A 10,638-nucleotide genomic window follows, 5' to 3' on the forward strand; every position below is an offset into this window, starting at 1 on the left:
TGCGAAGGGTTCACAGAGCCAGCGGGGGCCACGGGGCCCATCTGTGGTAGTTGGGGCCTTCGTCCACTGGTGCCTGTTCCATACAACTCTGGAAACTTAGGGCCTGATTTAGATACTAGCGGACGGGATATCCATCACCGTTGTGACTGAGTAACTCATCCACTGAAATCCGAATCCGGCTCTGAGTCAAGTACACTCTTTCCACTCTCAGGGGAGAGGTGATAGCCATCCAGAGTGCCTCAGGAAGTATTGTGCAGGGCATGAAGTCATAACTCAAACAGCCATACAATCGGTGCAATTATGTGGTGTCCGCCACAACAGTTGACTCTTTATAAACATATACGCACTTTAATAAAAAGAGAACATATTAAGGATATACATGTAACAAGCCAGCCCACAGGGCTGCAGTAAGGGGGTCTATGGGGCTCTCTACAGAATTACAACATGGAAGTAATCACAATTAAGGGTCGGCTGCACGCTCAGTGTGGTGCTGCTGAGAACCTTTCTAGCACTTTGTGACCTGTAGGACAGTTTGTAGCAAGAGACTATTCAGTCTTCTGTAAGGGTAGCAATGTTCAAGAAAGTGTTGAGATGTCGTGATCAGCAGGCTAGCTTGGACGACCCAGATTGCTGGGATGGCAACAACTCCATGAGGCCCCGCGAACCCTCAGCTGCTGTGGTCCAGGGCGCTGGTGAAACTGTTGAAGTGCAATAAAGATGGAGTCAACGCAGGACGTCCGCGTCATTCTCTGCAGCGGCGGGATACCCTCACGGGTGACAAGCAGTGCTCTACAAATCCACCTTACATTACAATGCATTACATGCACTGCTCATTGGTTGTCAGTGACAAGTTGGAAATTAACTCTACTCTTTTGGACTTGACTCCGGAGTTATTCAGTCATGGACAAGATGTGTTGATGGACAGGAAAAGAAGGGCACGGCCAAGGAAAAGATGGGGCACAAGAAACAGAAAATGAAGGACACAGCCGCTGAGAGGATGGGACACAAGAAACAGGAAGTGACGGACACAGCCACAGAGAGGATGAGACAGAAGAGACAGGAAGTAAAGGACACAGCCATGAAGAGGATGGGGCACAAGAGACAGGAAGTGAAGGACACATCCACAGAGAGGATGGGACAGAAGAGTCAGGAAGTGAAGGACACAGCAAGAGAGGATGGGACACAAGCGACAGGAAATGAAGGACACAGCCGTGGAGAGGATGGGACACAAGAGACAGGAAGTAAAGGACACAGCCACAGAGAGGATGGGACAGAAGAGACAGGAAGTAAAGGACACAGCCACGGAGAGGATGGGGCACAAAAGACAGGATGAGAAGGACACAGCCGCGGAGAGGATGGGACACAAGAAGCAGGAAGTGAAGGACACAGCCACGGAGAGGATGGGGCACAAGAGACAGGAAGTGAAGGACACAGCCACAGAGAGGATGGGGCACAAGAGACTGGAAGTGAAGGACACAGCCGCAGAGAGGATGGGACACAAGAGACAGGAAGTGAAGGACACAGCAAGAGAGGATGGGGCACAAGAGACAGGAATTTAAGGACACAGCCACAGAGGGGATGGAACACAAAAGACAGGAAGTGACGGACACAGCCACAGAGAGGATGGGGAACAAGAGACAGGAAGTGACAGACACAGCCACAGAGAGGATGGGGCACAAGAGAGAGGAAGTGAAGGACACAGCCACAGAGAGGATGGGACAGAAGAGACAGGAAGTGAAGGACACAGCAAAAGAGGAAGGGACACAAGAGACAGGAAGTGAAGGACACAGCCACAGAGAGGATGGGGCACAAGAGACAGGAAGTGAAGGACACAGCCAGAGAGAGGATGGGACACAAGGGACAGGAAGTGAAGGACACAGCCGATGAGAGGATGGGGCACAAGAGACAGGAAGTGAAGGACACAGCCGATGAGAGGATGGGGCACAAGAGACAGGAAGTGAAGGACACAGACGCGGAGAGGATGGGGCACAAGGGACAGGAAGTGAAGGACACAGCTGCGGAGAGGATGGGGCACAAGAGACAGGAAGTGAAGGACACAGCCGCAGAGAGGATGGGGCACAAGAGACAGGAAGTGAAGGACACAGCCGCGGAGAGGATGGGACACAAGAGACAGGAAGTGAAGGACACAGCCGCGGAGAGGATGGGGCACAAGAGACAGGAAGTGAAGGACACAGCAACAGAGAGGATGGGGCACAAGAGACAGGAAGTGAAGGACACAGACGCGGAGAGGATGGGGCACAAGGGACAGGAAGTGAAGGACACAGCTGCGGAGAGGATGGGGCACAAGAGACAGAAAGTGAAGGACACAGCCGCAGAGAGGATGGGGCACAAGAGACAGGAAGTGAAGGACACAGCCACGGAGAGGATGGGACACAAGAGACAGGAAGTGAAGGACACAGCCGCGGAGAGGATGGGGCACAAGAGACAGGAAGTGAAGGACACAGCCGTGGAGAGGATGGGACACAAGAGACAGGAAGTGAAGGACACAGCCAGAGAGGATGGGACACAAGAGACAGGAAGTGAAGGACACAGCCGTGGAGAGGATGGGACACAAGAGACAGGAAGTGAAGGACACAGCCACGGAGAGGATGGGACACAAGAGACAGGAAGTGAAGGACACAGCAAGAGAGGAAGGGACACAAGAGACAGGAAGTGACGGACACAGCCACAGAGAGGATGGGGCACAAGAGACAGGAAGTGACGGACACAGCCACAGAGAGGATGGGGTACAAGAGAGAGGAAGTGAAGGACACAGCCACAGAGAGGATGGGACAGAAGAGACAGGAAGTGAAGGACACAGCAAGAGAGGAAGGGACACAAGAGACAGGAAGTGAAGGACACAGCCACAGAGAGGATGGGGCACAAGAGAGAGGAAGTGACGGACACTGCCATGGAGAGGATGGGGCACAAGAGACAGGAAGTGAAGGACACAGCCAGAGAGGATGGGACACAAGAGACAGGCAGTGAAGGACACAGCCGCAGAGAGGATGGGGCACAAGAGACAGGAAGTGACGGACACAGCCAAAGAGAGGATGGGACACAAGGGACAGGAAATGAAGGACACAGTCAGGGAGAGGATGGGACACAAGAGACAGGAAGTGACGGACACAGCCACAGAGAGGATGGGGCACAGGAGACAGGAAGTGAAGGACACAGCTGCAAGAGAGGATGGGACACAAGAGACTGGAAGTGAAGGACACAGCCACAGAGAGGATGGGGCACAAGAGACAGGAAGTGAAGGACACAGCTGCTGAGAGGATGGGACACAAGAGACAGGAAGTGAGGGACACTGCCATGGAGGGGATGGGGCACAAGAGACAAGAATATAAGGACACAGAGAGGATGGAACACAAAAGACAGGAAGTGACGGACACAGCCACAGAGAGGATGGGGCACAAGAGACTGGAAGTGAAGGACACAGCCGCAGAGAGGATGGGACACAAGAGACAGGAAGTGAAGGACACAGCAAGAGAGGATGGGGCACAAGAGACAGGAATTAAAGGACACAGCCACAGAGAGGATGGAACACAAAAGACAGGAAGTGACGGACACAGCCACAGAGAGGATGGGGAACAAGAGACAGGAAGTGACAGACACAGCCACAGAGAGGATGGGGCACAAGAGAGAGGAAGTGAAGGACACAGCCACAGAGAGGATGGGACAGAAGAGACAGGAAGTGAAGGACACAGCAAAAGAGGAAGGGACACAAGGGACAGGAAGTGAAGGACACAGCCGATGAGAGGATGTGGCACAAGAGACAGGAAGTGAAGGACACAGCAACAGAAAGGATGGGGCACAAGAGACAGGAAGTGAAGGACACAGCCGCGGAGAGGATGGGGCACAAGGGACAGGAAGTGAAGGACACAGCTGCGGAGAGGATGGGGCACAAGAGACAGGAAGTGAAGGACACAGCCGCAGAGAGGATGGGACACAAGGGACAGGAAGTGACAGACACAGCCGCAGAGAGGATGGTGCACAAGAGACAGGAAGTGAAGGACACAGCCGCGGAGAGGATGGGACACAAGAGACAGGAAGTGAAGGACACAGCCGCGGAGAGGATGGGGCACAAGAGACAGGAAGTGAAGGACACAGCCGCAGAGAGGATGGGGCACAAGAGACAGGAAGTGAAGGACACAGCCACGGAGAGGATGGGACACAAGAGACAGGAAGTGAAGGACACAGCCGCGGAGAGGATGGGGCACAAGAGACAGGAAGTGAAGGACACAGCCGTGGAGAGGATGGGACACAAGAGACAGGAAGTGAAGGACACAGCCAGAGAGGATGGGACACAAGAGACAGGAAGTGAAGGACACAGCCGTGGAGAGGATGGGACACAAGAGACAGGAAGTGAAGGACACAGCCACGGAGAGGATGGGACACAAGAGACAGGAAGTGAAGGACACAGCAAGAGAGGAAGGGACACAAGAGACAGGAAGTGACGGACACAGCCACAGAGAGGATGGGGCACAAGAGACAGGAAGTGAAGGACACTGCCATGGAGAGGATGGGGCACAAGAGACAGGAAGTGAAGGACACAGCCAGAGACGATGGGACACAAGAGACAGGAAGTGACGGACACAGCCAGAGAGGATGGGACACAAGAGACAGGAAGTGAAGGACACAGCCACGGAGAGGATGGGGCACAAGAGACAGGAAGTGAAGGACACAGCCGCAGAGAGGATGGAGCACAAGAGACAGGAAGTGACGGACACTGCCATGGAGAGGATGGGGCACAAGAGACAGGAAGTGAAGGACACAGCCGCAGAGAGGATGGGGCACAAGAGACAGGAAGTGAAGGACACTGCCGCAGAGAGGGTGGGGAACAAGAGACAGGAAGTGACAGACACAGCCACAGAGAGGATGGGACACAAGAGGCAGGAAGTGACGGACACAGCCAGAGAGGATGGGACACAAGAGACAGGAAGTGAAGGACACAGCCACGGAGAGGATGGGAGACAAGACACAGGAAGTGAAGGACACAGCCGCAGAGAGGATGGGGCACAAGAGACAGGAAGTGACGGACACTGCCATGGAGAGGATGGGGCACAAGAGACAGGAAGTGAAGGACAGAGCCAGAGAGGATGGGACACAAGAGACAGGAAGTGAAGGACACAGCCAGAGAGGATGGGACACAAGAGACAGGAAGTGAAGGACACAGCCGTGGAGAGGATGGGGCACAAGGGACAGGAAGTGAAGGACACTGCCGCAGAGAGGATGGGGAACAAGAGACAGGAAGTGACGGACACTGCCATGGAGAGGATGGGGCACAAGAGACAGGAAGTGAAGGACACAGCCAGAGACGATGGGACACAAGAGACAGGAAGTGACGGACACAGCCAGAGAGGATGGGGCACAAGAGACAGGAAGTGACGGACACTGCCGCAGAGAGGATGGGGCACAAGAGACAGGAAGTGACGGACACAGCCACGGAGAGGATGGGGTACAAGAGACAGGAAGTGAAGGACACAGCCGCGGAGAGGATGGGGCACAAGAGACAGGAAGTGAAGGACACTGCCGCGGAGAGGATGGGGCACAAGAGACAGGAAGTGAAGGACACAGCCACGGAGAGGATGGGGCACAAGAGACAGGAAGTGAAGGACACAGCCACAGAGAGGATGGGACACAAGAGGCAGGAAGTGACAGACACAGCCACAGAGAGGATGGGACACAAGAGGCAGGAAGTGACGGACACAGCCAGAGAGGATGGTACACAAGAGACAGGAAGTGAAGGACACAGCTGCAAGAGAGGATGGGACACAAGAGACAGGAAGTGACGGACACTGCCATGGAGAGGATGGGGCACAAGAGACAGGAAGTGAAGGACACAGCCGCAGAGAGGATGGGGCACAAGAGACAGGAAGTGAAGGACACTGCCGCAGAGAAGATGGGGAACAAGAGACAGGAAGTGACAGACACAGCCACAGAGAGGATGGGACACAAGAGACAGGAAGTGAAGGACACAGCCACGGAGAGGATGGGACACAAGAGACAGGAAGTGAAGGACACAGCCGCAGAGAGGATGGGGCACAAGAGACAGGAAGTGACGGACACTGCCATGGAGAGGATGGGGCACAAGAGACAGGAAGTGAAGGACAGAGCCAGAGAGGATGGGACACAAGAGACAGGAAGTGAAGGACACAGCCAGAGAGGATGGGACACAAGAGACAGGAAGTGAAGGACACAGCCGTGGAGAGGATGGGGCACAAGAGACAGGAAGTGAAGGACACTGCCGCAGAGAGGATGGGGAACAAGAGACAGGAAGTGACGGACACTGCCATGGAGAGGATGGGGCACAAGAGACAGGAAGTGAAGGACACAGCCAGAGACGATGGGACACAAGAGACAGGAAGTGACGGACACAGCCAGAGAGGATGGGGCACAAGAGACAGGAAGTGACGGACACTGCCGCAGAGAGGATGGGGCACAAGAGACAGGAAGTGACGGACACAGCCACGGAGAGGATGGGGTACAAGAGACAGGAAGTGAAGGACACAGCCGCGGAGAGGATGGGGCACAAGAGACAGGAAGTGAAGGACACTGCCGCGGAGAGGATAGGGCACAAGAGACAGGAAGTGAAGGACACAGCCACGGAGAGGATGGGGCACAAGAGACAGGAAGTGAAGGACACAGCCACAGAGATAATGGGACACAAGAGGCAGGAAGTGACAGACACAGCCACAGAGAGGATGGGACACAAGAGGCAGGAAGTGACGGACACAGCCGCGGAGAGGATGGGGCACAAGAGACAGGAAGTGACGGACACTGCCATGGAGAGGATGGGACACAAGGGACAGGAAGTGAAGGACACAGCCAGAGACGATGGGGCACAAGAGACAGGAAGTGAAGGACACAGCCAGAGAGGATGGGACACAAGAGACAGGAAGTGAAGGACACAGCCGCAGAGAGGATGGGGCACAAGAGACAGGAAGTGACGGACACTGCCATGGAGAGGATGGGACACAAGGGACAGGAAGTGAAGGACACTGCCGCAGAGAGGATGGGACACAAGAGGCAGGAAGTGAAGGACACAGCCACAGAGAGGATGGGACACAAGAGACAGGAAGTGAAGGACACAGCCAGAGACGATGGGGCACAAGAGACAGGAAGTGAAGGACACAGCCACAGAGAGGATGGGACACAAGAGACAGGAAGTGAAGGACACAGCCAGAGAGCGGATATGACATGAGGTTCAGACCCCTCAGCTGCAGTGGACGGTGTCTGACCAGAGGCGCATGGGTCGAGTCTGGGGTGCACTGACTGAGACATTCGGAGCATCTCTTGTGGTGCCAGGGGTGCTTTGAGTCTGGGCAGGGTGATGGGCAAGGGTGCTACAGTAGGTGGTGGGGGAGGTGGGGGCTATGGCATTTCCGGCTGAAGGTCCTGCGTGTCTCCGTCACCTTTAATTCTCCATTATAAATGCTGTGGGACCAGACTGCATCCTGCGTTTCCAAGGTAACAGATGAGAAATGGAAAACATGCCTTAATGGCAGGGAAGGTATAATTGCCCTTAATATTCCGGGGGCTCTCCTCTTCAACTCTAGAATTGCCGGATTCCTTGTCAGGGGTGAGGGGCAGGAGCTCTTTGTCAGCATGTCCTGTTGCTGCAGGCTACAAGGAGTCACCGGCCCTGCCTGCACTGGGCAAAGATAACCCAAGACCAGCAAACTCTTGTATTCACTAGTCATGTCAGGAAGAATTTTTGTGTTTTTGTGCTTTAAACGTCATTTATTTGGTTGAGACCAACACCGCCTTTGAAATATATATTCTTTGCATTGGAACTCGACTAATGTGCACAAATTTTCGTATTTTTTGAATTTTTACACATAAAAACGGAGGGAAAGAAATATGTTTCTCCGTCCGCATTTATTTTTAGTTAGAGAAAATGCGCTGCGTATGAGGGACCTTTGTAGCCGACCCCGAGCAGTGGTAGCCACGGCTTTATGTTGTGTTTTACCTCATTTCTGATCGTTTGCAACTGTTGTAAAAGTGCTAGCGTACTCCGGGGGGCTTCGAGGCGCTCCCAGCTTGACAAGGTTGTCAGAAACCAAACTAAGGCCTGACAAAGAGGACAAACTAGACAGACCACCATGGACTCTTCTCTTGAGATGGGGGAAGGGGCGTGGCCACTGACAGGACGCTCCCCCTCCTGGGAGAGGGAAGGGGCCATGGGGGGCCGAGAGGAGGGAAGGTGGAGGCTCGCAGCGCCCATCACTGCTGGGCTGGGAGGATCATTCACCCCTTTAATGGAGCCCCCCAAGCAGGAACGGTGGAGGGAGGGGGCACTGAGCGCTGGCACACCCTGGGACAAGGCCACTAGAATTAGGCGGTTCTGCAGCTGATGACTTTTCCACATATTTATGGATTTGCCACACAATCCATCATCTGCTGCAGAACCTGCAGATAAAAAAAATGTTTCTACATCAAAGGGATCACAAGTTTTTAAAAATGTGGCCCCGTGTTCGCGTACTGTGGAGGGCCCTGCACAAAGGTTGGCTGGCGTCTTCCAGTTCTTTATTGCTGTAGTTGGTTGCTACAACAGGAAAAACGAGGTGTAAGTTTTGACAGACAGTGTAAGAGAGTGTAAATATTACAAATTAATAAAGTAATACTATCACAAATTGTGGTACATTAAGCTGCATATTGTGTCTTTTCTTGACGCATAAATTAATCAACCTTGCCGCATAATTTGGTCTTCCCCGCCGCATAAATTCAGTAGCCCTACCCCCCCAATGATAGTGCAGGATTATGTGGTATGACCCCTGTGTTCCCTGCTCTGACAGGTATACTCACAGATACCCCAGAGGATGCCGAATCTCAGTGACTCACCATTCACTCCTTCATTGGTTACCCTCTTCCACCCGTCGCCGATTAATGCTCTTCCACCCGTTGCCGTCTAATGCTCTTCCACCCGTCGCCAACTAATGCTCTTCCACCTGTCGCCGATTAATGCTCTTCCACCCTTCACCAATTAATGCTCTTCCACCCTTCACCGACTAATGCTCTTCCACCCTTCACCAATTAATACTCTTCCACCCTTCACCGACTAATGCTCTTCCACCCTTCACCGACTAATGCTCTTCCACCCTTCAAAGATTAATGCTCTTCCACCCTTCACCGATTAATGCTCTTCCACCTGTCACCAATTAATGCTCTTCCACCCTTCACCGACTAATACTCTTCCACCCTTCACCGATTAATACTCTTCCACCCTTCACCAACTAATTCTCTTCCACCCTTCACCGATTAATACTCTTCCACCCTTCACCGACTAATGCTCTTCCACCCTTCAAAGATTAATGCTCTTCCACCCTTCACCGACTCATGCTCTTCCACCCTTCAAAGATTAATGCTCTTCCACCCGTCGCGGACTAATGCTCTTCCACCCATCGTGGACTAATGCTCTTCCACCTGTCGCCGACTAATACTCTTCCACCCTTCACCCACTAATGCTCTGCCACCCTTCACCCATTAATGCTCTTCCACCCTGTAGGAAAGTACCATCTTGCCTGGCATGTTACCCCCATATTTCACTGTATATATGTTGTTTTAGTCTATGTGTCACTGGGACCCTGCCAGCCAGGGCCCCAGTGCTCATAAGTATGTGCCCTGTATGTGTTCCCTGTGTGATGACTAACTGTCTCACTGAGGCTCTGCTAACCAGAACCTCAGTGGTTATGCTCTCTCTGCTTTTCAAATTTGTCACTAACAGGCTAGTGACTAAATTTACCAATTTACATTGGCTTACTGGTACACCCATATAATTCCCTAGTATATGGTACCGAGGTACCCAGGGTATTGGGGTTCCAGGAGATCCCTATGGGCTGCAGCACTTCTTTTGCCACCCATAGGGAGCTCTGACAATTCTTACACAGGCCTGCCACTGCAGCCTGAGTGAAATAACGTCCACGTTATTTCACAGCCATTTACCACTGCACTTAAGTAACTTATAAGTCACCTATGTGTCTAACCTTCACCTGGTGAAGGTTGGGTGCAAAGTTACTTAGTGTGAGGGCACCCTGGCACTAGCCAGGGCAATTTCCCCAGACTTTGTGAGTGCGGGGACACCATTACACGCGTGCACTACATATAGGTCAATACCTATATGTAGCGTCACAATGGTAACTCTGAACAATGCCATGTAATATGTCTAGGATCCTGGAATTGTCACCCCAATACAATTCTGGTACTGGGGGAACAATTCCATGCATCCTCGGGGCTCCAGCATAGAGCCCGGGTACTGCCAAACTAACTTTCTGGGGTTTTCTCTGCAGCTACCGCTGCTGCCAACCCTCAGACAGGCTCCCTTTGGAAATAGGTGTTAAGGGCTGGGGAGGAGTAGCCTCTCCGGGCCTCTGGAAATGCTTTGAAGAGCACAGATGGTGCCCTCCTTCCATAAACCAGTCCTGCTCTGGCGCGAAACTGGACAAAGGAAAGGGAGTGACCACTCCCCTGACCAGCACCTCCCAGGGGAGCTGTACAGAGCTCCTCCGGTGTGTCCCAGACCTCTGCCATCTTGGATGCAGAGGTGTGAGGGCACAATGGACAGCTCTGAGTGGCCAGTGCCAGAAGGTGACGTCAGAGACCCCTCCTGATAGGTGCTTACCTTTCTCTGTAGCC

General features: G+C 53.1%; 4 protein-coding genes across 4 annotated transcripts; all 4 read left to right on the forward strand.

Annotated features, from left to right (window-relative positions):
- The first annotated feature begins 1,801 nt into the window (after positions 1-1,801).
- On the forward strand, positions 1,802-2,677 carry LOC138297174 (uncharacterized). Its single transcript, XM_069236668.1, has one exon. It carries the CDS (start codon positions 1,802-1,804, stop codon positions 2,675-2,677), a length of 876 nt encoding a protein of 291 aa, XP_069092769.1.
- A 1,087-nt stretch (positions 2,678-3,764) lies between these two features.
- LOC138297175 (uncharacterized) lies at positions 3,765-4,460 on the forward strand. Its single transcript, XM_069236669.1, has one exon. It carries the CDS (start codon positions 3,765-3,767, stop codon positions 4,458-4,460), a length of 696 nt encoding a protein of 231 aa, XP_069092770.1.
- A 151-nt stretch (positions 4,461-4,611) lies between these two features.
- On the forward strand, positions 4,612-5,127 carry LOC138297176 (uncharacterized). Its single transcript, XM_069236670.1, has one exon. It carries the CDS (start codon positions 4,612-4,614, stop codon positions 5,125-5,127), a length of 516 nt encoding a protein of 171 aa, XP_069092771.1.
- A 1,265-nt stretch (positions 5,128-6,392) lies between these two features.
- On the forward strand, positions 6,393-6,908 carry LOC138297177 (uncharacterized). The gene has a single exon (XM_069236671.1). The coding sequence runs from the start codon at positions 6,393-6,395 to the stop codon at positions 6,906-6,908; it is 516 nt and encodes a 171-aa protein (XP_069092772.1).
- Positions 6,909-10,638: the final 3,730 nt, after the last annotated feature.

The sequence above is a fragment of the Pleurodeles waltl genome, chromosome 5, assembly GCF_031143425.1.
Source record: "Pleurodeles waltl isolate 20211129_DDA chromosome 5, aPleWal1.hap1.20221129, whole genome shotgun sequence".
NCBI lineage: Eukaryota > Metazoa > Chordata > Amphibia > Caudata > Salamandridae > Pleurodeles > Pleurodeles waltl.